Below are 26,783 nucleotides of genomic sequence, written 5' to 3'. Positions count from 1 at the left end.
CTGCTACACAAAACAGTCAACTCTCATCTTACACAAGTCTTTTCCCCAGTTTAAGGGACTGGGAAAGCTGGCATGCAGTGAGAAAGCACTTTCCATCTTTGTTTAGCTATGGAAGCAAAGTCTTCTAAGCTCGATCCTTTTGGCTGATCTCAAAACCTTCCGATTACCAAGATTCCTCCAGGCATCTTCTGATGGGAAACACACAGCCCACACGGTTCCAGGCTAAGCAAGAGGAGATCACAAACTAAAACTACAGCAGCTAGTTCACAGAACAAAAAAAACCTAAGTTTCTTACAGCTCAAAGCCTTGTAAAAATAAAATAATTTTATAAGCTGCAGTAAGACCCACCCAAACAGGCAGCAGCTTTTGACTTCCATATTTTGTGAAGGACATTTTCCTCTACTGCTGTTTTGCTCCATCTCCTCCCACACAAGCGGTGGCACCCTAGAGTAATTGATGCTGTACAGCAGAATACTTAGGACAGGCCTGCTCTGTTCTCCCTCCTTGGAGCTACAATCTCCACGTGTCTTGGGAAGTACGTCTTAATAGAAAGTGTTGGATCTGCCCCTCCTGCAGCCCTCCCTGCTCTCAGACTCCTGGAGGCAGGACACAGATACAGCACAGGGGAGCCCTGTGGAACATTTACGACTTCTTTCACCTTTTGGGGGATGTTGACATACCACGTAAGCAAGGAGAACTCCCAAAATCAGAACCAGCATGAAATATTGCAGGGCTCTAACAAAGATTTCATTCAAGTCTCCGCTACAGCCCGTTCGTATCCCACACCGCTGCAGAGCGGCTCACTGCAACCCGACATCCAGGGCAGCGTAAGAGGGAAACGGCCCACGCTCACAGCCTTCAATTCTGAGCTGAACCTCCATATACTGAGCACCAGCATTCACATTTCACACTTGGAATACAACTTCTTTAAAGATCTGGGCGGTCTTAAAAACCACATCTGCTTTGTAAAGTACTATACAGGGCAGTGTTCACAGATCAGACAGATTCTTGCCAAAATGACATTTATTGCAGTATACCTTTACACGGCATACAGATAACCAAATGTTGCATCTTCTGTTAAACTCGTATTTCATTTGTACCACTTAAATAACACAGAACATCATGTTTGTTTCACAAACTGTCAGCTTAGACTACCAAAATATACAGTTTTTTTCCTTTCCCCCTCAAGGTTGTGAGGTACAACTGAAGCTTACCACTTTATCTTCCTGTGCTTTACAAGAACCTTTTCAGAGATAAACCTATCAGACAACATTTCTACATTCCTATACAAAGCAAAGAATTACAGCTGAAATTAACACCGTCTGGTCATTGCATTAACCTATAAAAATTCATTCAGATAAAAAAAAAAAAAAGGTGTCATGGACTTTGCAGTTGTACTTAAAAACAGCCAGCTACACATGTGCACAAGTTTTTCATGTGCATAACGAAGAGTTTGGAATTAATAAGTGTTTATTTCCTTGGGTTTGCAGAGAAGGCACCAATGTTAGCTGCGTGGCAGCTCAGGAGTGTTTTATACTTCATTTAAGTTACACAGGTTTTTAAGCTTTACTGTTAATGTGCCACATTTGCACCAACTGTTGCGATACTCCAGTATTCTCCATTCATTCCCTCTGGCTCAACAGTACAAATATTTACACCAGTTGTAAACACTCCTCCACCCACCCCACACTTTCTGTACTGAGTGATAAGGAACTGAACTTGCAAGAAGCTAATCAAAGGCTGAGCAGAAGTAAGGCTTGTGCAGAACACCACACTTTTCTTCTCACTCAGTTCGAGATACTCTGGAGAGCAGCAGACCCTCAGCGCCTCACATCTGACAGCACATTGACCACCAACAGCTTCAGGTATCTGGACTTTCCTCAAGAGGTGCTTTTTGGCCCTTACTAGTCTGACATCCCTAGAGTTGCTTCTCTCCAAAGTGCAGGAACAGCTGCTGAAGAGCCATTCCAGAGCTGTGAGAGTCAAGCACTCCAACTGTTGAATATATTTAAGGCCATCTACTCTTAGCCTTCATTAGGCTTGTTTCAAATGCTATGCTTCTCTACTCCCTAGCTGCAAAGTCATGATATGCTGCTTTCTACCTTCCACCCGTGTGCCAGGGTATTCCGTGGCAGAGATGGCAGACCCTGTTCCGAGACAACCACTGTGAACTCTGCGCAGAGGTAGGTGCTACGACGCGCCATCAGTCACCTGGCAGCTACGCAGTAGTGCAGGATGAGAGTATGTGCAGAACGACAGCCCAGCCTAGATTTGGCACCTAAGAAGAGGGAATGTCTGAGATGAGACTGCGTAGAAAAATCTGTTTCTTACCTAAGTCTAGAAAGAGCAAGAGGGTAGCAGGACAGTCCAATGCTCCTGGCAAAGAGAACTCTCCACTGAGTTTTGGGGTCTTTGAGCATGTTTTGTATTAAGTGTATGCACCAACTGCTTAGGAGCTGGTTCTGAGTATGGGATAATGCTTCCAAAATATAAGTTCTTTTAAACCATGTGACAGTCATTTGCTTATCCTCCCCCTCACACCTCCTTTCACTAGAAATCATGTTCAGCTTGATGTTTCGTAGGCATTAAGTGCTCCAAATACGGCAGTTAGAAAGAGCTAGAGGATTGCAGTGTACCAAACGTCTGCCCAGCGCAGTCATTTGTTACGCTTAAAACACATCTATGAGTTAAATAGGAAGGATCCCTGCTATACAGAATTCGAGCACTGATAATTTTTTTATTCTTGCTAGCCCTTTCCCTAAATATCAAGAGATTTATACATACAGTGCTCCCTTATCTTCTCCCCACCGCCTGCCCCAGCAGTCTTTAGAGAAACCAAAGTGAGTTTTGGAACTTGCAGTCCCACTTCTGTTAAAAAAAAAATACGAAAAAGTTGTGCAAGAAAGCAGGGAATGTTCAGTGAATCCAGATGTAGTTTGTAGTCATAGAATTTCCAATGGCAAAGTGGTCAGGGCAAATAACCCAATCATCATATGGCTTAAGTTTAATGCAAAGCACACTAGCAGGTCCTCGTGCAGGGAGAGAAGAGTCCAAGAAAGATGGAATAAGAAGTGTCCTGAAGATCAGTGTTTATGCATAGAATTCTTCTTGTTTGTGTGGTTTTTGGTATCCTCCGTTAGACTGTTTTGGTTCATCCAGTGAATAGCTGCCTTCGTCTTTTTTCTTCATTCTGTACAACATAAATGCAACTAGGAACACTGCAAACACCAAGCCCACGAGTCCTCCAGCAATAACACCTAGAAGGGGGAAAAAAGCCACAAATTACTCTAGATGCCACACCAGATAATGCTAGTATGATTGCAAGTTCCAGATTGTTCCTTACTGTACAGACTTCATGACTTCCAGAAATTAATTTGTCCTTTTGCCTCCTCCCAAACCAGTCACTCTGCCGTTAGCAAGAGCCTGCTCACCTACGTGAGGTGAACCTAGAGAAGCAGACCTCCCACCGGACCATGCTGCAAAAGCACGCAAGGCTACGCTGTTCAACTAGTAATTTGACCCAGGCAGCATTAGAGCAGTTTTACTGTAATTTTTGAGAGGAACAAAGGAATAAGTTTAAACATAAAATCCCAGATAACTAGCGGTGGCTGCCTTGCTATTAGCAGATTGATATTTGCCCCTGTTAGGGTTTTGACAACACAGAATCATGAATCACCACCCTCATTTCAGAGGTCTACTGTAAAAGGTTGGCTTTCACGCTCAGAGATGTATTTGCAGAACTGCAGCTTCTGCTGTCTGGAAGACTCCTATGAGAGTCTGCTTTCACCAACTAGAAATCCAGAATATCAGGTACCTCCAAGAACTTCTTTTCTGTCCATAATTCCCGAGGCTCCTGCTGCTTTGGCGTTCCTCCCAGAGTCAGCCGGCACTTCTGAGTTCTGGGTGGGGACAAAGTCCTCATCTTTAGTCAAGATGAAGTCTCCCTGTTAGGACATAAAAGGCAGGTTATTTATGTTTCTCATCATGTCTGTTACAGGAGACTTTCCACAGCTTTGTTTTTTTTCTCATCTAAAACCGTCCACCAATACAACCTATTAAATCAAACATTGTTTTTGAAAAATTACCACCCTTTACTGCAAAAGCAACTTACAACATACTACTAAAGCTATTTCACTGGAAAGGGTGTCAAAGCTATTAATCCTCACCGGGTCTCCAGAGCCATCTTCAGAAACCTCCTCATGTGTAGGAACAACATCCTTTGGAGCTGTTGTCGTGGGGGCAGCAGTGATGCCTTCCTCGTGATGGATGGTAGAGTGGGGCTCAGGCACGTCTTTGTCTAGCACATCAGAGATTGGGATTTTAGGTTCAAGCTCATGGACTGTGCCTGGGGCTTCTGAAGGAGTTACATGAACCACTGAAGGAAAGTGAGTAGTGGGGCTTCTCACTGTTGTTGAAACTGCATCATTTGTTGGTTTCCCGTCAGGGAAGCCCAGGATGGATACTTCATCTTTCAGAGCTACAACTGGCTCCTCTGTCACTACATTACTAGTTGCAGAAGGAGATATTACTTCCTTTTCAGTTCGGCTCTCAATCCCAGGAAATAACTGTTCGTTGAAATCCATTGGTATTGCCAGTAATGAGGAATTAGTTGGTTCTCCTGGGATCCTCCAGGTGCGAGACTGGTCTGTGAGGGGACCTGCAAAACAAAAAAATTATTACCTTGGCCAGTTTAGAGATTTATTAATAGTATCTAAGGAGGATGCCTAACCTGCATAGCCAATTTTTGTCATAACAGCAGTTCAGTTTCTAATTCCTTATCCTTTTCAGTGGAACAAGGAAAGGACAGATCAATGTGCTATCCAGCAATACTGTGTTCATCATCTGCTTCTTCCAAAGTCACAAGTGCCAGTTTGTTCACAGATTGGTCAACAAGGCAGACATCTGCTTTCAGTACACTGGTTACTCAGGATGGTTATCGGACTTCTTTTCCCATAAATATACTTTATGGGATCCAGCAGTCACCCGTATACTCAATGCCTTTAGTCACTGGCACACTTGGCACTGATTTCAGGGTCTTACTCCTGCAGAATTTAATCTAAAATACAAGCATGTAGCTGGAAGGAAGCAGAAGGATACCATGCTTTAGCTTTCAATAGCTTGCTCTTCCCTCAGTAGCATCTCCTCAACTTTAGCACTGAACACAAAAGGTCTCTCTCATGCAGTTAAGTAATCATTCTGATAGACTTTCCCCCCCACCCTAAACCCCCATTATTCCACTTCTAAAAAAATCATGGCCCATGGGAACTTGCACATCTGATGACAGATAAAATTTGCACTTGATGTATGTTGACAGGTTTGGGTTTGCACACCCTCAAATGCTATCTCCTACCAACTTCAAGAGAGGACAAAGGCTCTTTTATTAGGGTCTCTCTTCCCCACAAGTAAAGAAACACTCCAGTTTCATAAAATTCTTAATGTAATATCTCATATTAGCAGTGACATGGAGTATACCTGCTTCTGCTCCTTCTCAAGTCTCCTACCACTCATTTTCTGCTAATTGTTAGCATCTGAAGCAACACAAGATGAATAGATTAGGCTCTTTCTCTGTTCCCAACTCTCAGATTCTGGGGCAGGGGTGTGTGCGATTCCTCCTTCCCCCACCTTTTAGATTGGATGCTCATCAGGATCTCGATTGCCACAATCTGGAAGGATCAAGCACTAACAGTACAAGTGCTAATAACTCACCTGCACCTGAACCTGAGAACGCATCGTCGTCATCACCAGATGAATCAAGATCTTCAGGAGGAAGGTTCAAATTTGTAGTTTGCTTTAAAGAGAGGAGGAAAAGGTGTGTTAGTGAACAGCGTGGCCAGCAGGAGTAGGGAAGTCATTGTGCCCCTGTACACAGGGCACAATGAGTTTGACTCTCAGCTCATGACTAGCCCCAGGTTTATTTCTGTGGGGCTACCATTACCTAACCAGTCATTCTCCCTCCTCAGATTTCAAACCAAAGCCCTGTAAGTCACTTCTGAATTTCATCTTTCCCCATCCAACTACATTGCCCATTTTCCAGAATTTTTCCCTCAAGATGCCCTCACCATCCCTTTCCAGCACTGCCCCATCTACAAGTTTAGGAGACATCGCATTGCATCATGCAAGCTGATCGTGATTTTACTGGGAATGTGAAATCTCATTTTATTACGTAAGAACAACACTCATTCTTGCCAGCTTGGCATCCAGGCCCACTGTACTTCTCTAGCCTGCATTAACACATTGACACATAAAAATGACTAGAACACTCATTTTTATCCTAGGAAGAAGTTAGCCAGCACTAGTAGGATCTCTCAAACAAAGCATTTGTGCTCTCTCATTGTCACTTTATTACCTACATGGCTGTATTTATCTGCCCTATCTCCTTTTCATTCTTCTAAGATATCAGGTTTATCCAGTTCTCTCTTCCATCCTTAATCCTTTATCCATTCCTCACATTTCCATAGAGCAACTAGTTTCCAAGGTGGTTAACTAGCCCATTAGATTTGACCTCTCTGATCACAAAGAAGTATTGAAGCTGCCACCAACCTTATCAGGTCCAAGATCTTACCCCTTCTAGGTGATTGTTGTAGTTAGATTTAAAAAAAAAAAAGAAAAAAAGAGAGAAAACCTCTTTCTATATACACTTTAAACTTTTTAGCACTTTCCTTCCTTACTGGAAAAACAAAACAAACCACTTTTCCTCAAGCTTCTGCAAGGATATTTTTACAGTAATTTCTAAGAAGAAATTGCCCTCCAATCTTTTGTTTAGCTGCATGTCATAATGTAATTTGGCTTTTTAGATTTGTCCCTGCTCGTTTGCACTGTGCTTTTGCAGTTATCCATGGAAAGTAGGTCCAATAAGTCCTTCCTGGATGTGTGCACTCTCCTCCCAGTGGGAAGACCCTACCTTGAAGCAGTTAGAAAGCAATCTCTCCAGATTTTTATTGAAGAAAGGGACTGCCAATACAGTTTAAGACACATCACCATACACCTTTATCTAAGATCGAGACTAAAGTCTCCCCAAATCTGAATGTTCAGGGGTAGCTCACACAAGATTTCCAAGGACACCTGGACAGATGTGATGTGATGGTCTGCAGACCTTAGCAACACTCCTGAAAGGATCACAGACCGTCAGGAAATGAAACGGCAGCTCCTGATCTTGACTACTGAGCCAGCACCCCTTCCCCTTCTGGTGTTAACTGATGAGGCTTGTTTGGTCATACCAGGCTTCCTTTCTTGTGATCCAGCGTGTTCAGCCAGCCCACCCTAACATTTGCCCTCACACCCGAGCTTCTAGCCTCTCCCCAGGCTGCTGCATGTTCTGCTTCTCCATAGCCTTTGTCATGTACTTGTTTGAATCCTAGTTTGATTTCTGTATCTTAGCAGGGACAGCTAGATCCTCCTCAGAGGTTTAGACCAGTCTAAACCAATGGAGGCCCATGCTGTTCCAGTGTAGAGTTGCCCAGCTGCTGCTCAGCAGCCACCCTGCAAATGTGAAGGCCAACTCAGACCAGTTCCAGCCCCCTGAAGTTGGCTACTGTACGTCAAGAGAATAATATAAAACAAGATTCAGGATTAATAAAGCGTGCTTTCCACAGCTTTATAAGATAACTTAGTGAAGTTACACTAAATGTGGCCTTCTACTTAGTTGTCCCAAAGCTCCTGCTCCTCCAGGAGATGCAGCATCTCCCTTTGACCAGGTAGTTTGAGGCCTGGGATGCAAGAGGGACTTTCTTTGCCCTAAATACTCAAGGGACAGTATAGGATTATGTACACATGGATACCAGTCAGAATATCCACAAAGTGACATAACTTCATGACATCACCACAGACGGCCATGCTTCTATAACGATCGGCTGCTGAAGGACTTCAGACACAGCAAGGTTAACGTAAAACACTGAGTCACGACAGCACCGGAAGGGATTGAACTAATTTGGGTCTGCATCAGGAAGACGGACTGTGCTGTTCAGACAACAACCACCTCATGGCCAAGGCTTTTCCATGACCTTTTATTTCAGCTGAGTTACACCAGTGAGGAAGGTTTTGATTAGTCAAGAGGATTAGGGGTGCAGAACACAGACTGAATCACCAGGCTGTAGTATCATATGAAGTAGCTGAAAATAAATTTCGGTTTAAAGCAAGATTGCTCTACCAACAACACTGCGTTACTTTAGCTCAAAAAGTTATTATCAGACTGTTAGATATAATCAGCTAATGTGGAAGTGCTTTTAGAAGTTATTTCCATCATCATGTAGTTTATTTTTCAGTCCACTGAGACTATTTGTGGACCATCCACATTGTAATTGACACCAGAGATGCTGGATGAATGTATTTAAGTTCAGGTGGAAGATCCTTTGAAGGATCTCCGATGGTATCTCGTGTATTCTGGTCAAAAAACTTTCAATTCCTACACTGCACCTAAAGTTGCTTTTGTGCCAAAATGGCACAAGCTCATACATTTTTAGGGTTTTGTTTTTTTTTTTAGCAGCTCAGACATCTTATTAGAAATAACTTGCCTAACACTCTGGATTTGGCATCACTGAATTTGGTTGCACATGAGGGGTGAAGTTTTTAACAGCAATTCTGATATGCATTAACCAGTTCCCATCAACCAGTGGAAGACCCCCTTCCCCCAGTATCAAAGCAGGCTGCTGAGGGGAAACCCTGAGGAGACTGTTCGCCTCAGTCTTGCTGAGCACTGTATTGTTGCCGAACAATAGTTATTCAGTTCTGCTGGGACAACCAGAAAGCTGCCTAGCAGCATCTCCAACTTAATCAAGAATGGGCCAGGCTTTCAGAACTCATTACCAAGATTATTGGCTCCAGAAGTCTGACGTGCTCTGACTTTGTCTTTTCTTTTTTTTTAAAAACATAATTTCTAAATATTCTGCAGTCTTCATCTTGGTCACAGTCTCAACACATGAATCTTTCTGTCCTTATCCCGTCAGCTGCCAGAGTTGGAGCACAGATCTGAAGTACTCTCTCACGATGAAGGGGAGATTTGTAGTTTCTCTGTTCATCTTACCCCACCCAAACTGGAACCACATTTCTTTAATTCTGAGCTATGGTATATGTAAAAGGAGGCAGTTATTTCAAATTGCTCTTTGAGGTAAGTGAAAGCACTGGCTTTGCCACAAGCTGGTACAAGCCCTGAACCAGATTAAGGGTGATTTGTATCCCACTCTTGCTAATCCTAGTTAGTGATCAGCCTATTACAGCCGTGTCAAACACACTTGAAATCCTCCATTATCTGAATAATGCTGTTAAATTTGCACATTTGTTTCTCCTAATAAATCCTTCTTATTCAGCTGAAAAGGAATGAGCTGTGATGAGCTCTCTCACCTCAAATACCTCCCTGAGCATCCTGGAAGATTATTCCAGTTTTATGGGAAGCAAAACCAATGGGTTGCTCTTGTTTAGACACACATATAAGAACAAGACAAGCATTTGCTCTCTTGCTTGCCTACTAAATATGACACCGGAGCATCTAGAAAATTACTTTCACAAGGATTTGAACAGCTTTAGAATAAACAGAAAGATTTGTCTTTCACCTTTCCCTATTGAGGAGCAGAGCTAGTCCCTCTAACAGAAATCTGAGGCAGAGCAGCCTGAAGAGCTTCTAAACTCAAAATACTGATATTAGCGTGTGGGAAGACAAAACCACCTGCTAAGAGAAAAGTGTAGCTTTGTTAAACCTTGATATTCTACAGTTAATAGCCCACACATGATTAACTCCAGTGTCAGATGTCCATGGTCTTCAGACAGCTTAAATGGTTAAGGGAAAAAAAAAAAAAAACCCAACCTACCAGCATCCTCAGCTAGCCCCCTCCTTCTGCAGGCATACAGACTGCTAGCATTAGGTTGACTATGTACACCTTCAATTTTAACAGTCAGACAAATTCTGGAGTAACTGAAACACAACTGATGCTTTTATGTGGCAAGTCAGAAGCGAGGTGTGCATTCAAGTCTGCTACATCAGGAGGCAGCTGCCGCGTGGCACCATCTCAGCTAATAGCTCTCCCAGTTGTTTCTCCACTGTGCAAGACAAGCGCCAGCGCTGCCTGGTGACCCTCCAGGTTAATAAAGTAGCTATCTTTTTGGAAACCCCAAATATACAGACTAACAGCACAGGCCAAAGAGCAGAAAGACAGCTACAAACCATCCCACAAACAGCCCATGGACTGGACAGCCGAGATTTAAGCAGTGCTTTTATCCCTAGCTAGTACTACCATCAAGGCCATTCACAGCATTACAACTATCTGCCCTCCCTATTTCAGAGGGTATCGTTTTCCCCCTCCCTCAATGAGCTTTTGCCACGTACCAATGGGCTTCAGCATCCCCACCCTTCCATCCACCAGTTTACGTCAACTGGGGTGAGGCTGGTTAGCGGTTCGCAGGGTGCTCCCTCCAAAGGGAAGTGATCTGGCAGCTCTCAAGCTGAATGTACAGGATGCTTTTTTGCTCAGCACAGCAAGCACCACTTTCACAGCAAGGGGCAAGTATGCCAGTTAATCTGGCTGCTTCTCTACCAGATCACTATTAGTATAATGAAATCTGGAAAATCTTGATTGAGTTCTTTCTGGCCTTATCTTCTATTTTTAGCTGGTCATTGAGAAGGGGACTATATTTGAGGGAGAGGTCCTAGCTGCAACAGAAGTTGCTTTTGTCTGAAGCATGAACCACTCGATCATCACACAGTAGCCACCTCTTGGCACTTGGGCTCTCGAGGCAGTGAAAGACCTTTCAACACCTACATGAAAATCCCAAGCTTTTAAGATCTGTTCCTCTACAGGCACAACAGACCAGACTAAACTCTGCCCATGGTCCACACAGTTTTGATCCTCCTTTTCTGCCAAGTTTTGTGGCCACAGCTGTAGAAGCATACGCTGATCCTTCAAAAAAGATGCAGTGCCCAAGGAAGGAGAGCATCCAGCTGTTCCATACGCACAGCAGCTACAGTCCCAGTACTTCCAGAGGCTCACTTGATAAGTACCACGCTATTGCCCAATCAGCATTACATTTTCTCCTTACTGTGACAGGGCAACTTTTTTAATTAAGTAGGGCTGAAACCCAGCAATCAACATCCCAAGAGCAAAAATGAACCAGTCTGTCACCATCAGCAGCGGGGGCCCTTTAAACTACCGCCTCCCACGAGAGCGTGTCACTTCATGCTTCCTGGCCATCCCCTGGATAGCTGTTTGTGCAGTCTCACAGCGAACCAGATCAGGGAACTGGTCTGGGTTTAAAAAAAAAAAAAAAAAAAAAAAAGAGAAAAAACATCATGCAAAGAATTTTCCAGCAGGACCAGTTCCCCCATCCTGCTCAGTGCATGAATGCACAAGTGTTTGTATTGGCACAGGGCAGAGCAAGGCAGCCAGGGCTGCTTAAACAATTCATAATCACAGCCCGGGCTCCCGGGATGCTGACACACATTCACCTTCCCCACGGCAGAGGGGCAGCAAAATGCCAATGCCCTGCCACCGCCACGCATTACGGAAATGCACATCACCAGCCCCAACTGCAGGCAACATGCAAATCAGCAGCTGACTCAAGGGCCGCACAGTTTTATACAAAAAGGAGCAAGGATAGGGGTTGCAGGGAGAGTTCATAGAATCCTATTACGGTTTGGGTTGGAAGGGACCTTCAAAGGCCTTCTAGTCCAACCCCCTGCAGTGAGCAGGGACATCTCCAACCAGATCAGGATCCTCAGAGCCCTGTCCAACCTGGCCTTGGATGTTTCCAGGGATGGGGCATCCACCACCTCTCTGGGCAACCTGTGCCAGTGTTCCACCACCCTCAGTGTAAAAATTTTTTTCCTCATATCTAATCTTAATCTACCTTCCTCTATTTTAAAACCATTACCCCTTGTCCTATTGCAAAAGAGTTTCTCCCCATCTTTTCTGTTCACTTCTGCAGAGTGTTTGTTCACGATGGATAAGGTTTGTTCCAAAGTCTGATAACAGGGCTTTTAAGTCCTCCCTGACCTAAACACAGTAGCACAGGCTAGACAGATGTCTTATTCAGAAAGATAGTAGTCCTGTTTTTGTCTTGAACTACTTGAACTTTACAGGAGGCCTGGTGCAGTTGCTGTTCAATACTGGACCAGGAGTACATTGCATGTCCTTCAGCAGAGAGGGCTTAGCAGGGCCAGGGGCAGCTGGAGTCCAACAGGCCTACAGACTCCACAGAGGGGGAAGCTTTGTGGCCACGCAACACACACAGCATCAGCGAAACACATCACTTGCGTGTGCTGCTAGAAGCATACAGAGCACCAGTTCAGCTGTGGAGGAGAAGAGCCGAGCTGCCTCCCAGTCCTCTCTCAGCCAGCTCCGCCAGCAGTCTGGTCAGTCCCTCAGGAATACAGAGAAGTAACTTAAGAGCCTATGCTCCTGCTTTTTCACCTGTAGGATCTATCAAACAAGTAAGTTACTACACACTGCTTTCACTCATGCCAGCCTGCTCCTTCCAGCCAAGCACTATAGCCCAGGCCAACCACTGCATCTCACCGACAGGTCAACACATCCACAGACATGACACACACAAGCACTCAACTTAACCCTCTATCAGTGGCAGGTCCCTGCAGTCACAATGTGGCCAGAAGTGGGGTACCTTTTGTCTCCCACATTTAAGGCAGCCTGTGTTTTGAAGATGCAGTCTAACAAGAAAGCTCTTCTCCCTGCAGTTAATCTCACAAGGAGCAGCCAGATCAGTTTTATGCTATAATGGCTTTTCTTTAAAGAGCTTTCCCTGCCACTCTTTAACATACTTGATAGTTCAGGTGTTCGTTTCTTCAGATAGCACAGGAAAGCCACAGTCAATGTGTAACCTCAAAGTTGTGCTAAGTAGGTACAACTCAGTGAGGCCATAGAGCTAACAGCTCCAGTTCATCCTGGGAAATTAATTTCAATCCATTTCAGCTGGCTTGAGAGATCAGCAGTGAGCTGCATAAGCTCAGACCAGGCAAACCTAACTTGTCTTAAAACCCTCTGACTTAAAGTCACCAGCACTTCTTACTTTCTAGTGCAGCAGAACCAGCAGAGAAGGTTCAGTCTTACAGCAACAGCCAGTTCATCTGCTTGTTTAGAAAAGCACAGACAGAGAATTGCTTAGTTTCAGCCAAAGCCAGTGGTGGACTGCCCGTCCCAGGAACCCCAACAAAGTCAAGGTTAAAAGAGGGCAGCGTGCTGCAGGCTGGAAAATCTTCATGAAACAGAAACCCATCCAGCAAAGGACTCCAGCAGCCCAAAACCCACTACCCATGCACGCTAGTCACTGCACCACAGATAAACATGCCCCTGGCTACCACGTATTCCGACATGGCTAGTTCACAAGGTGTAGGATGACTGCAGTGTACACACAGCCCCTGCTGTGGGGTTCAGGCAGGTAAGGTTGAGTAACTCACCTCAGACAAGTCATCAGCAGTTATGGGCACTTAAGTGGAGACTGGACTTTGTAGTGTTGCCCTCCAACACACACAAACACGTTGACCTGATGTCTTCAACAGCAGTCCCAGCAAAACCAGTCCCTATCCTTATCCAGTTATCCCCATCCATGCGTTGACCTATGTAGCCATGAACAAACAGTCTCACTTGCATCTAGGTGCAAATTCCTTTCTTTGCACCATCCCTTACCACCAGCTCACACTGTCTCACAGGATCAGTGCTGAGGACTGTCACTGGAGCAAAACTCGCTACAGAACCATTGAACTTCCTGTGAAGTGCAGTAATGGCTTCAGACCACCTGATTGCTCCTTGAGAGCATGCATGGGTTGGAGATGCCAGTATCCTCTTCCCATAAAGCTAAGAAACAACCCAGCTCCCAGTAAAGGAGACCAGTTAGCATTACAGCCCCGAGACTGATGAACACAGTCCGAGACTGGATCTGAGGGAGAAGAACTGCAAAGGCATCTCCATTTGTCCCATTTGAGACCGTATTCTTCCAGTAGGCCTCTTAGCTTGAACTGGTCAGTGTGCAGCTGTAGGCCATGTGCCAGGATGCCAAGAAGCTCAACCCTGCACACTCCTGCTGAGGCCATCCCTGCACAGCAGAGCACAAGCCTGCAGCACACCAACGTCAGGACACCAGAGGGGCAGGTCAAGGACTTTGATCCCACAGGAGCACAACATGCTCTTTTCATCTTTAGTTGTTCAGCTCAGAAAGAACCAGCTCGGGAATCAGAGATATGTCCTTAGAAAAGCATGACATGGTCTGTGGCATCTCAAGTCTTCAAATCCGGGTGGTGGCACCCTATGAATCACCAGTGCCTCTCAGCAGCACCAGGAAAACACATTTGTGCCTCCAGTCCTATGGAAGCCTGTTTCCTGGAGACAAATGCCATACAACTTGGCTGGTGGAACTACTATCTACTTCAAAGGAGCTCCATGCCAGGTTTTGTGTCACTAGCAAACTACCCCAAGCAACACTACAGCTGCACAAGTGCTCTGACCTGAGCAGGCATGTTCCCAGAAGTCAGAAGTGACCCCATCAACATGCTACACAGTATTCTGGGGGCGAAGAAGCTGCTCTGCTTCACCTGAGGAAGAGAAGCCAGCATGCAGCCAGGAATACTTCCTACCTCCAGGAATTATTCTCAGGCAAGAGTACATGCAACAGCCTTTGGTATCCAGGCAAGAGGCTAGGAGACCTGGGTTCTTATGTCAATGCTGGGAGTTTCCCTCTTCTCCTCCTCGAACTCTAGACATTACTTAGTGCAAGATACATCAAAGAGCCAGGAGACAAAGCTGTAAGATCTTCTTGAAAGATCACAGAAGCATTTTCACTCTATTAGTGACACATATATGTTTCTAATTTGAGCAAACTGCTTGCAGTGCTAGGCTAGGTCAGCAAAATACAGGTTTCAGATAAAGATCCCTAGTGTATCATCAAACTAAGGGGGTTTAGTGGCAGTACTTCTGGTTCCTAGCAGCTAGGAAGTTACCTAAACCTCAGCAGAAAGATGAACTCACAGCCCTGGAGTACTAGATGTCTCTGCTAAAGCAAGTTCGTTGGTAAACTTAATGAGACTACAAATAGTTAGCCTTACAACAATGAAAAAGCTGACAAGATATTCTGATCAGTTACATACACTTACAGCGAAACCCCCCAGACTCGAGGTTTTATAGGAGGATATATCCTATAGCAACAGCCCATCCACAAGACAACCAAAATTACTTTATATTTGCTGACACTTCAGTGGCAGAAACACCTGCCAGATGTAAGGCCTGCTGCTATCAAACTCTGCTTTAGCTTCGCAGCTGATCCACTCATAGTTTACGCTACAGGACACACATCAAGTCCTTCATGTCAGCCCAAGACTCAGCAATCCAAGACAAGGCCTTCTCAATCGCTTTGGTAAATCCCACATTTTCTCCAGAAGGAGGCATGATGAAGTCTCCAATGCTCATGAAATGTGAGGTTTTATTTTTTGCTACCAATCTGAATTTTCCATACACACATCCCAACATCTGCTACCTTTGAATACTGTATTTCATTACAAATCTCATACCCAGCTTCTCGGTTACAGCACCACCACCAACCCTTTTCAGGCACACCTTGCACTGAAGAGCTGATTGTTCAGGGATCTGGAAGCATCTAGAAAGAGCCACCTGGCTTGGACACTGTCCCAGTCTCCATCTCGCATGTGCAGAGCGGATGGCAGGACCGGTCACACCCCACAGCCTGATCCCTTGGTGTTGTTACTTGTCAGTCTGCTACAGAAGACCTTGACTATTTGCAAGGGAGCTGCAGAAGCAAGTTGGACTTGGGAAGCAAAATGAGCCAACAGTTGGCATTCAGCAGCTCCCTTCTGATCTGGCCGTGCTCCCTACAGCTAAGCTCTAACCAGTGCCAAGAAACTGTGTTCTTGCACAGCAGACTCACACCAGTTAGCCGCTGGTCTGTTAAGAAGGAACTTAAAGGGGGCCTACAGGAAAGACAGGGAGAAACTCTTCAGCAGGGCCTGTGCGAGAGGACAAGGGATAATGGTTTTAAAATAGAGGGAGGTAGATTTAGATTGGATATTAGGAAAAATTTTTTTCCAGTGAGGGAGGTGGAACACTGGAACAGGTTGCCCAGAGAGGTGGTAGATGCCCCATCCCTGCAAACATTCAAGGCCAGGTTGGACAAGGCTCTGAGCATCTGGTTAGAGATGTCCCTGCTTCTTGCAGGGGGCTCAGACTAGATGGCCTTTGAAGGTCCCTTCCAACCAAAACCATTCCATGATTCTAACTTGCAAGTCCTCATCAACAGTCGGTTGCTGGACTCAACGTAGACCAGGCAAGCAGCTTTAGATTTTGGTTTTGATCCAATGCAGGGCAGTTCCTGCACCTTAGCAGGCCTTACACTAACTTTCTGCGTTTGCTTCTATGCCTCACTATTTCCAGTTTCAAATCAACCAGCATGGACGTGAAGAAATCAAGTCTCTCCCTAAATTATGAGGCATGCTATCAGGTCTGGTTTATCCACAGAATCTTACAGTGTTGACTAAGCCTTGATTGTTTATAATGCAGAAGTCATCCCTTCCAAATAGATGCAGTTACACCAGGATGACTAAGCCATGCATAAAAGGACTGAAACATCTCCATCAGATGCAGGAGCCACATCTCAGATCAGGGATACCCTGTTCCCCCATCCCAAGAGACTTCTCAAAGTGGCACTTTCAGCATCACCCTTTCCTTCCACAATCTTGGCTGCTCCTGAGTGGAGGTGCCCAAGAAAAGTGGCATGTAAGTGTTTTGGGTACTACTAATCTCCTTGGAATAAACATCAGTAGGCCAGATGGTCTTTGGGCAGATGCTGGACCACATTTCACTGAGTTACTCTAACATAGAACACAGTTCACACTGCATGAGCTCCCTTTGAGAAACATGCATGCCCATGACCACTGGAGCACACAGCAAGTGACCCACTCATATAAAATGGTGGGGAGACCAAGCTCAGTGCCACTTCCTAGGACACCTCTGCGTTCAGGTTCACAAAAGCACTGGAAAACCTGTGTGTAAGCTGAAGTTCTGACAGCAGTTGCTTACCACTGCCCCGTTTGCAGTTAAGTTATGCAACATCTCAATAAGATTATGGAAGCTGGCTGGTGTACTTCCAAGCTGAGTCATGAGGGTGTTGAAGTATCATTTCAAAGCTGAAGCATCAAATGAAATCCTCCCATCAGAAACAGTCTTAAAAACCTGCTGCTGCAATTGCGCTTTAGTCACCTCTACTTCTGCTCATTTCAGAAATGAACGTTAGGCGTTTCTTAACCAAGCACCCAGTGGATGAAACTAATTGACTCCGACCTAGAGACACTCAGCTGTGCTGTTTAGTACCACATCCGTACAGCAGAGCCCTGGACAAGGGACTGTTCAAAGGCAGGATAAATCAGAGAGCTTCCCCTTGATCCAAGCTGTTATCCAAGTGTCACTGTAAGAGACACCAGCTTCAGGGACCTCATGCCTCCTTTTTTTGGGTATACAGCTTCTTTACCTGTCTTCCCCATGGCCTTGCTTCAGAGCAGTCACCAAATTAGTTGAGGAGGTTAGAGTTTAGGGGGAGATGCTACCACATTTGTGGAGTCTAGATGCTCTCCCGCCTTGTATGAGCAACTGTGAGACTTCAGTTGTGATTTGGACATCCCTGCATTTTACACATCTATACTGTGAAGAAACAAGGGACATCACTAACACCACCTCTGATGGACTGTCAGGCATTAAGTCAGTAAAACAGTACTAAAAATTGCAAGGCAAGGTGAAGTCCTTTACTACCAAGTTACTCCTAGCAAAATAGGTCCCTTAGTTCAGTCTAGTTTCTAGCAAGGAGTACCATCAGGATAGCTAGATGCTATATAACAATAGATCAAACTTCTAAGACACTGTTCAAACATCACCAAGTTAAAGATATTTCATATGAGTACACTTCTGGGTCTACTCACTGACTACCAACTCTAGTCAGCACAATACATCTCCAAAGAAAGCAGAGCATAAAGCACTGGAGGACCACCTTATGGGCCAATTCTAAACACACCGGCTGAATCACTGGCACGGACCAGCACCATCACTACTACACTGAATGCTCTGCTCTTCCAGGTTTTTAGCATGAGAAATCCTGTGAGGTGAATACAACTGCTCGTCCTTCTGAAGCATCCAAAAAAGTTCAGTTTTCAGTGAGAGAGTCATGATCTCCTATTATGAACTTTCACTTTCTTCTTCTTGATATTGCAGTTTTCACAATTTTGTAGTATTCTGGGCCTGCTGCCAGAGACCCACCGGCTAAACCCATACAGTAAATTAAACAACATCAGGGAACGTCCCCCAGGCACTGAAACACAATCTATACCATGAAATTATTAGAGTGATCTCCGGCACAGTTTCGAGCCTTGCCAACCGGTATGCCTTCAAATAATGCACGGGCAGGTTCCCCAGAAGGCAATCGGGTGGTGGGGCTGGACAGGCTAGACAGTAAGATTTACTATACCATTAGGGCTCTACCGTTTCAGTTGCCCATTCATGTCCAGCCTGTTTTGCCTACCAGAAGCAGCGTAAGGAGGTTTGATAGATCTTTTTAACCCCTTTGGTTGCATGCTGGCGGCACGGGGGCATACTGAGCATTCAGCACTTTTCAGCTACTACAGTAATAACTTCTAATTATTCATAATCGCATCTTCCAGCTTCTGTCGCAAGAAGCTCACCACCATGGCACAGCTCAGTGCGACTACAGATGCAGACTGAGGAACTTTCTGCGAGTTAAACACGCTTCAGAGCGGAGCCAGTGCTGCTGCAGGATTAAGCCAGCAGCTTTCCTCGTCGAGGCCATGAGTCAGTAGATGTAAGCGCACGATAGCAGAGCACTCCTTCGCCGCTGCCCAGACATGCCAGAGCCAGCCTCCTTTGTTAGGCGCTTTGTTCACCGATGGGAAAGTAGTCATGATCTAGATGATTCCTCCGTTAGGACAGAACGAGATTTTTAAGTCAAAGCTGTCTCGCTGCAGGCTGTTGGGCAAGTTTCGATGCAAGCCTTGCTACCGCTTTTCCACTGCACGTAGGTGCCACTTACACCCTGTTAGAGCCAGCGAGGTGGACAAATCTCATTTGGCCATCAAATCTGCTGGTGCGAGACTCTCCATCCCAGTTTCATAAGCACAAAGCACAGCAAGGGAGTGAAGAATATAACTTAAATTAGTGCTTGTGTTAGGTGTGAGTTCAAGGAAGCTTTGTGGTTCCTCTAGACTGGGCTTTTTCTACTTTTTCCCCTCAACTTCTTGATCAAAGAAAGCCTGGGCTCTACCCCTAAAGAAGATACCTTTGAGCTAGTCAATGGGATAAACAGATTCTCTCTTCTGCAGAGATGCTCTTACCCCAGAGTGGTGTTTTGGTAGATAGACCGGCCTGCTCTGAGCAACTCTGGTTGTGCAGAGCACAGGCAGCAAATCTTCAGGATCACGGCCTACGGCCTCTAAATCCTGCTGTGAGCAGGTCAACAAACAGCACGTGGCAGGGAGAGGTATCTCTCTATATACATACCTGTATCTATATTTCTCCAATCTATGGGTCTCAAAGCATAGAATAAGGCAGCAAGAGGGTCCTGTTTTGGGACAGGAAAGAGCCAGGTAGTCCCTTCCTCCAGCACTGTAGCTGTCAGCTCTGATCCCCAGGGAACACACCAAGGGTCCCTACTGACACAGCCACAGCAAGACCATGGCTACAACACTGAGCTTCACAAGAGCTCTCATCTGGAAATCATTACACTAATCACTGCTTGCTCTCCACATGGCAGACTGGCTCCACTCTCCCCTGCCCACCTCTGGCTTCAATATACATCCAGTAACCCCTAGATGCAAGGGGCTGGACTGGAGCCGCTGACTGGCTCTGACGAGGACGCGTACCACAACTAGCATTAGAAACCAATTAGAAGAGCTTTCCTGTGTACACCGCAGGACAGTCATGGTCTGCGGCACTGCCCAGAAAGCATTCCACGTGCTCCCCTTACAACTGGAATGGAGTTCAAGTTTCCTTCCGTGTAAGAGGCAATAAGCTGCTCATCACATGGCCCGGGCAGACAAAGAGCAACCCCCGTTCTCTGGCTATGGCTTGTGTAGGCTCAGGCAACGGAGCCAAGGCACTCAGAGAAGTTCTTGCATGAACCAGCTGTGCTTTGCCAAAGTCTGGTTGACAGGGCTGCCTACAGCCAAAAAAAAAAAAACAAGACTGTCAGCCTTTCCTTCCATGACTGGCACACAAGACACTGTCATTACTGCATAGGCACTGAAGAAGGGTTACGGAGTGGAGTCTGACAAGAACAGAGAGCCTCCACAAAAGGAAGGTTACCCAAGAGTATTTAAGCTGGTTAGCTGGCAGTTCCCTATCTTTTATCAGTGCCTTTGATTTAGTCAGAAGTCATTCTGCAATAGCCATCTTGAAGACCTTTCAGTTATTCGAAAAGCCCTGGACACCAAGAGGTAAAATGAGTGGATGTTAAAGAGAACCGTAGTGCAAAAACAAGGGTTATGGAGATGACAGTTCTGCTAGAGAGCAGAGCAGCAAGATGCTTAAGTGAAGGAGCAAGAGCTCTTCAGCTGATCAATACCTGAAGGAGTTTCGAACTAGAAGCCTAGCAGGGAAAGCCACAAGTTACACCACCTCCATGACTCAGTTGTAACTGCAACTCCAGTGACTCAACGGGAAGTTCTATTACCAGCTCCATCCAAATCCCACTAATGCACTGGTTCCCATCCAGCAAAGCAAGCCCCACTGGTGAGACTGGTCTCAGCAGGGAGATACAAACATTACAGTCAAGCATGGCAAGGTGCCCAAGCTAACAGACTCCGTTGGACCCATGCCGGTTCCACAAGACCCAGAATGTCGACTGCAGCCAAGCAGTGCTTGAGAACCTGAGAGGCTGGGAAACCACCACATTAGCAGATGTTGCTCCACAAGAGTTGGCTTGTAGGAGGTCCAAATGTTATCTCACCTCAAGGTAAAGCTTCACAGTACAGTAGCTTTTCCACTAGCCTCTCCACAGTAGAAACTGCACTATCCCAGGTTTCTAGCCAGGGCAGATGAATCTGCGGTACACCAGTAGCCTAGCAGAGCAGTTCACATGAAGTACACCAGTAAACTCCACCTTAGAGACTTGTTAGCAAAACTGACACTCAGTACTCCTAAGGAGACACCATGGGCTCCCTCTACATTTGAGAGTATCTTAAATGTTCACTTCTCTTCTGAGCTGAGAAGAAAGACCAGAAGTCCTTGTGCTGTTGGTCAAAACAATTTCCACTTTGCAAGTTCACCAACTGCATTAAAGTCTAGGGAGTAACAAAGGTTCCTCACTTCTAATCAACAAACAAACAGTGCCTTTTAATACTAAAATGCTCCGATGCCTCCTCAACAGCTCACCATGCCCCCCTCCAAAATACATCCACTTAGTTTCTGCTCATATTCCTCACTTCAGAACGCTGATACAGGACCCAGCTAGACTCCCTAATTTCTCCCACAGCCTTTAGCAGAGCAAGACTACAGCATTGTTTGGAGGCACCAGTCCAGCTGCACTAGAAGAGGAGAGCTGCTGTTCTAGCTGAAAGCTGATGTCCCCCACTGCTTTACTAGGTCTCTTGGCACAGAAACAGCACCCGTCCGGTCTGCTTGTTTAGGGAGAGAGCTACCATGAAAATTTCACAAATAAAAAAAAACCAAACTATCACTTCGAGCTAAACTGCCCTCAGATAAAGACACTACAGTAAAGGTGTCTTTATAGGCAAAATGAGATCTAGTCAAAGCAACTCACCTTGAAGTAGACATGCAGGGGCTGGTCTGATAACCACTCTCTCTGGCTCCACCGACTACATCACCAGGACCATAATGAGAGCTCAGGCACCCAGCACACACGGACACCTACACTTAGGTGCCTTAACATCAGCTGAACATTGTCCCGAGGAACTAGTGCCATTTGAAGTACCCTGTGCCTCAGCGAGTGCACCCATCTCCAGCTGTCCTGGAGTGCTGTATTAATAGCTCTGAGTTAGTAAAGAGCAGGAGGCATCCAAGACAAAAATACTAACGCTGCAATGCTGACGCACTGCAATTTTATCATTGACAGCACCTCCTCAGGAAAGGGGTCCAATTTTCTCTCTCCCAAGAAGCTCCCTGCTCCCTGTAGCAGGCCCTACTAAAAATCCCAGCTCCCTAGATGCCAAATGACACAAACAAGCACGGCGTGTCCCTCTCAGAGACATTAGTATGGTTCTTGGACACAAGAGCCACTTCAAACAAGGTTAGGATGAAGCACTACTATAGGCCACCTGGAGACATCTAAGCACCAGCAATGCAAAACACATGCTTAAAATGGACCAATTTTGCTGCTAAAACAGCAGCCTACATTTCAGGTTAGTGCACTAGCTTAATTTTAGAAGGCTTACAGGTTTCTTGCACTTGCTGTAACTTGTCTGGAGTTGTCAGAGAGGATTGTTTGGTTTCCAGAAGTTTCAGAGCGCTGCCATGAAAAATGTTAGCTCTTCTAGCCACTTGAAACCAAGAGAAACCTGGAAGAAAAGACTACAAACTCACACCAGAGCCCCCTCACACCATGCAAACCCCAGCTTATTTGTCTCTGCTCTGATCAGAGCTGACCAGATACAGCAGAGTCACCGTTTAACTGGGGGGTGGCCACCAGCGAGCGAGTGTTCAGATGGAGAAGCGCTGTTTATAGTGCTTGATAAGTAACAGGACGCTGCTCTGCACGTACTGCAGAAGAAAGTGTTTCTTCCTTATCCACTGCCTACATGTTTAATAAGCAAGCTGGACTACCTAATTTCTTCTAATTAGTTTACATTCAGATAGGAATGACATCACCCTTGGAAAAAGGTTCTGCCTGCTCTGCTAAGCTTGTGTTAACCACCGGCATGCACCTACACCAGAGGAGACAATCAAAACCCTGCTTTCCCCTCGTGATTCAGGCTGGATTGTCCATCGCCCTCCTGCAGTGGGCTGTGCACCTTGGCTCAGTTGGCTTCATGGCAGGATCGTACCACGTAAGAGTTTCCATTTCAGAAAATAACTGGGTTAATCCATTAAGATGCATCAGCCTTGTTATTTCAACTAAATCAACGTCCCCATCATAACAACAGAGGGAAATTACTCTCATACAAGGTGTTTTGGGCAATAGTGTCACCTTGAATAAGAAAAGGAACCTCCCCAAACATCCTTGCGGGTGAAAGTACTCAGAAAGTAAATAGCTATCGTTTGGCCGCTTTCTTGTTCCTGCTTAATACTTCTACAAGAACGCACATGGACGAGTCAAATCATGCAGCAATAGCCGAGGGTTGAGTGATGGGTCAGCAGCACACATTCCAACAATCAGACCACCAAGAACCCACCACAACCATGCAGTGCCTGTGACCGTGATCCAGCATACGCCAAGGACTGTGTAAGGTCGCTCTGCTTTCTGTGCCCAACACAAGGGGTTTTCTGCCACTTGATGCAAAAGCGTAATTATTCCAGACAGATGGGAAAGGCAGCTTAGTCCATGTCATGCCATTTCGACACGGGGAAAAGGCCGCGTGATCGCCAGAAGGGAAACAGCCTCAGCGCTGAGTCACCATAGAGAGCCCCAAGGACTCCTGCTCCTCCGCGCGTTCACACAGGAAACCCCTCAGCCCAAGGTGTCATCGAGTCCTGCGCGCGTCTTATGCATGTGAAAACTCCAGACAAGCATTTACTTCACGTCCTTACCATTTCTAGTCAGGAATATTTATCACAGGGGAATTTTATCCAAGTGCACTACAAGGGCTGCAAATTGAATGCAGTTTTTCCACTTTATTCAGCAGAAGGCTCACTCAGAAGATACGAGCAGAGCCCTCTCCCCATGACACAGGGTTGCTTACGCTCACTTGCGTATCATTTTTAGCCACCCCAGAACTGCTCACTACCACGCGGGCTGGAAGGGTGCGCGTCCAGATCTACAGAGTTGTACAGCGAAACAGAAGGCATTTTGGATGTTAGAGGCAACTTAGATCCTGCCATGCACTTTGTTCTGCCACTCCTTCTCCAACTGCTGCTGTAGTTCATCTCCAGACAAGTTTCAAAACCAATTATTCTCTTTCAGAAAGAAAGAAAAACCCCGCCACTTTTCACTTTGAGGAGCCTGCCCTCGCACAAAGCTTCTTGTTCCTTCCCAAGGCACCCGAAGGAGAAGACTCCTTGCATGCAGGTGGGAAGCGGGGTGTATCCCCTCACCACAGACCGCTCCAGGAGGGCTACAGGGACTCCTGTCCCACCCTCACTAACGCCACCGAGGGGCGAGGGGAGGACGCAGACCCCGGCACAGGCCGGGGGCACCCAGCCGCAGCGCTTTTACCGGGCTGCCGCGCCGGATTTCCGCGGAAGGGCCTCAGCGGGCAGCGGCGGAGCGGGGGGGGGGAGGGAGCCATTTTCTGTCCACGGATGACATCTGCCGGCTGCTGCTGCGGGGAAGCAGAGCTCTCCCGGGCCGAAAGGCTCTGCGCGTCCCCAGGGGAGCTGCTCCCGACGCAGCGGAGTTTGGGGAAAGTAGCAGCCCTCGCTAAGACCGAGTTATGGGCGCTGTGCAGGAGGAGCGCACGAAAGGAAAGGGGGGGGGGGGCGGGGGGAGGTGTGACCCCCAGCCCTGCCCTGGCAGCTCGGGGGAGGGCCGGGATAGTCGCAGGGGAGGGGAAGTGGAGCTGGAATCCCTGGGCTGCTGCCCCGCACGGGCGTGGGGGATTCGTGCGCCGAGCCGACGACCAGGATTTCTGTTTGGGCGGGGCAGAAATAAGCAGCGCACCCTCCCCGGGCACAAAAGGGGGGAGCGGCCGACCCCGAGCCCCCCTGGGAGCCGGGCTGTGCCGGGGGCACGGTGGGAGCGCCCCCGTCTCAGGAGTCACCCGTGACCGCGGGCCTCCGGCCACAACCCATCCACAAAAGACCACATGCGAGAGCTCGCCCCCGCTAACCGCTCCCCCCTCACCCGAATCGGGGACGGGGGGGGTCCCGGCGGGGGTCACCGGGCAGCGCCGCCCGCCCCGGGGCGGAGCCGCCGGCGGGCCGGGAGCCGCCGCTGCGGGTCTGGTTTGAATTAAGGGCTGGCGGGGCGGCCCGGGCTGCAGCCCGCCGCCAGCACAAAGGAGCCACCGAAGCCCTCCCGGCCGGGCAGCGCCGGGCACCGCTGCCCTCCCGCAACCGGTGGGAAGGAGGGAGCGGGGCGGCTCACGGAGCGCGGCGCCCCCCCCCCCCCCCCGGCCCGGCCCGGCCCAACCCAACCGGTCCCGGTCTGGTCCTCGCCGCCCCACGTGCGCCGCGCACCCCCATCCCCCCGCTCGCCGCCGGGCTCTCACCGGGACAGCAGCCTGGAAGCAGAGGGCCACCAGCCACACGGCCACCGCGTTTATCATCCTCCCTCCTCGCCGGGCCCCGGGAGCGCGCAGCCTGCCGCTTCTCCCCGCTCCTCTTCGTATTTTCTTAAGTAGCTGCGAGTTTTCTCCCTTTTCTATTTATTTCCTTCTTCCTTTTTTGTTGGTTTGATTTGTTTGGGATTTTTTTTTGTTTTTTTTCTTCCTTCTTTTCCTCCTCTTCCCAAGCCACCGAACCAGCCTCCCAACAACGCTCTGCACCGGCGAAGAGTTGCACTCTCTCTTTTAATGAGCCCACTCCAACAACCTTCACCTCACGGCCACCCCCCGGCCGGCTCCGCCTCCCCCCGGCCCGGCCCCCCCGCCCCCGCTTCCTGCCCCCGCGCTACCTGCGCCGCCGCCCCCCCCGCCCCCCGCCCCGGCCGGCGGCAGCCGCGCCTTCTCTCCCGTTGCATTCCCAGATTTCCTCTGCCGCAGCGGCATTCGTCCCGCCGAGCTTCCTTCCTTCTCGCTGAAAATAATAATAATAATTATTAAAAATAATAATGTTAAAAGCCCTCCCTTCCCTTTCCACTGTGGGAAAATCACGGCGGGGGGGGGAGCTGCCTTCTCCCCTTCCCCCGGCACCGCTCCCCGCGCAGCCCCGCTCCCCGACGGCGCGGGGTTTTCCCCCCGAAAAAATAAGGCTTTGGGAAGGGGGGGTTACCGCACCCTGTCTGCCCTTTGGAACAGGGTTTCCGGCTCCCTAAAACTCTGCGAGGGGGTCGGCGGCCAAAAGCGCCGCTTTAAAAGAAGCGCCCTCCCGCAAATTACCCCTTCCTCGGCGCTGCTGCGGGGTGGTCTTCGCACATCTCACCGTGGACAGGAAAAACGAGGCTGCCAACCACCCTGCCAAAAACACACCAGGGGCTGAATTTTGTTACCCTACTTAGGGGCAGGGCTGGGATTCCTGTTTGCTTTCAGTCAATTCAGTTGGTAACCTTTTTTTGGTGATTTTTTTTTTTTCCCCTCGTGTGTGCCTGTGCCAGCACATGTTGAAGTGTTGCCTAGAAACAAACAACCAAAAAAAAGGCGGTTTTTAAGAATTAATACTGCTGCGGGAGTGCACATGGGCTGCACGGCCGATGGGAACCACACCCAAAAAAAAAAAAAACAACCATAACCAGTGCTTTCTGGTGGCTGAGGAAGCTTTCGGTGGGTGTTGGCCCATCTCTCCCAGACCCAGGATGCCTTCCCTCAGCTGTGGCCCAAAGGCTTAACAGACCTAATTGGATCGTCAGTGTAGCTAAAACTGCTGTGGTTTTATCACGTGTCTTTAATTAGCTTGCTTTCTTTCCCTGTCCCTTAAATTACTCGCGCAGCTTTCCTAGGAATGATTCCTAACATGTTGCCCTTCCCTCAGATGAGCTATGGCCACCGTGTTCTTCTCCCTACGAAGGGGAGA

General features: G+C 47.4%; 1 protein-coding gene across 1 annotated transcript; it reads right to left on the bottom strand.

Moving 5' to 3' along the window:
- Positions 1-1,005: 1,005 nt before the first annotated feature.
- Positions 1,006-25,657, bottom strand: SDC1 (syndecan 1). The gene is made up of 5 exons (XM_086745809.1): positions 25,325-25,657; positions 5,707-5,788; positions 4,167-4,657; positions 3,815-3,944; positions 1,006-3,257 (listed from the first exon to the last, which is right to left on the bottom strand). Exons 1-5 carry the CDS (start codon positions 25,379-25,381, stop codon positions 3,091-3,093), a joined length of 927 nt encoding a protein of 308 aa, XP_086601935.1. The 5' UTR covers positions 25,382-25,657; the 3' UTR covers positions 1,006-3,090.
- Positions 25,658-26,783: the final 1,126 nt, after the last annotated feature.

The sequence above is a fragment of the Chlamydotis macqueenii genome, chromosome 3, assembly GCF_036417535.1.
Source record: "Chlamydotis macqueenii isolate bChlMac1 chromosome 3, bChlMac1.mat, whole genome shotgun sequence".
In the NCBI taxonomy this organism is placed as follows: Eukaryota; Metazoa; Chordata; class Aves; order Otidiformes; family Otididae; genus Chlamydotis; species Chlamydotis macqueenii.
This window is presented reverse-complemented; position numbering and strand designations above follow the sequence as displayed.

Excerpts from the sequence above, each read along its gene's own strand:
- SDC1 (XM_086745809.1), bottom strand. The coding sequence starts at position 25,381 with ATGATAAACGCGGTGGCCGTGTGGCTGGTGGCCCTCTGCTTCCAGGCT. Across the intron at positions 5,789-25,324 it reads GCTTCCAGGCTGCTGTCCCG|CAAACTACAAATTTGAACCT; the intron begins GTGAGAGCCCGG and ends CTCTCTTTAAAG. Across the intron at positions 4,658-5,706 it reads GTTCTCAGGTTCAGGTGCAG|GTCCCCTCACAGACCAGTCT; the intron begins GTGAGTTATTAG and ends TTTGTTTTGCAG.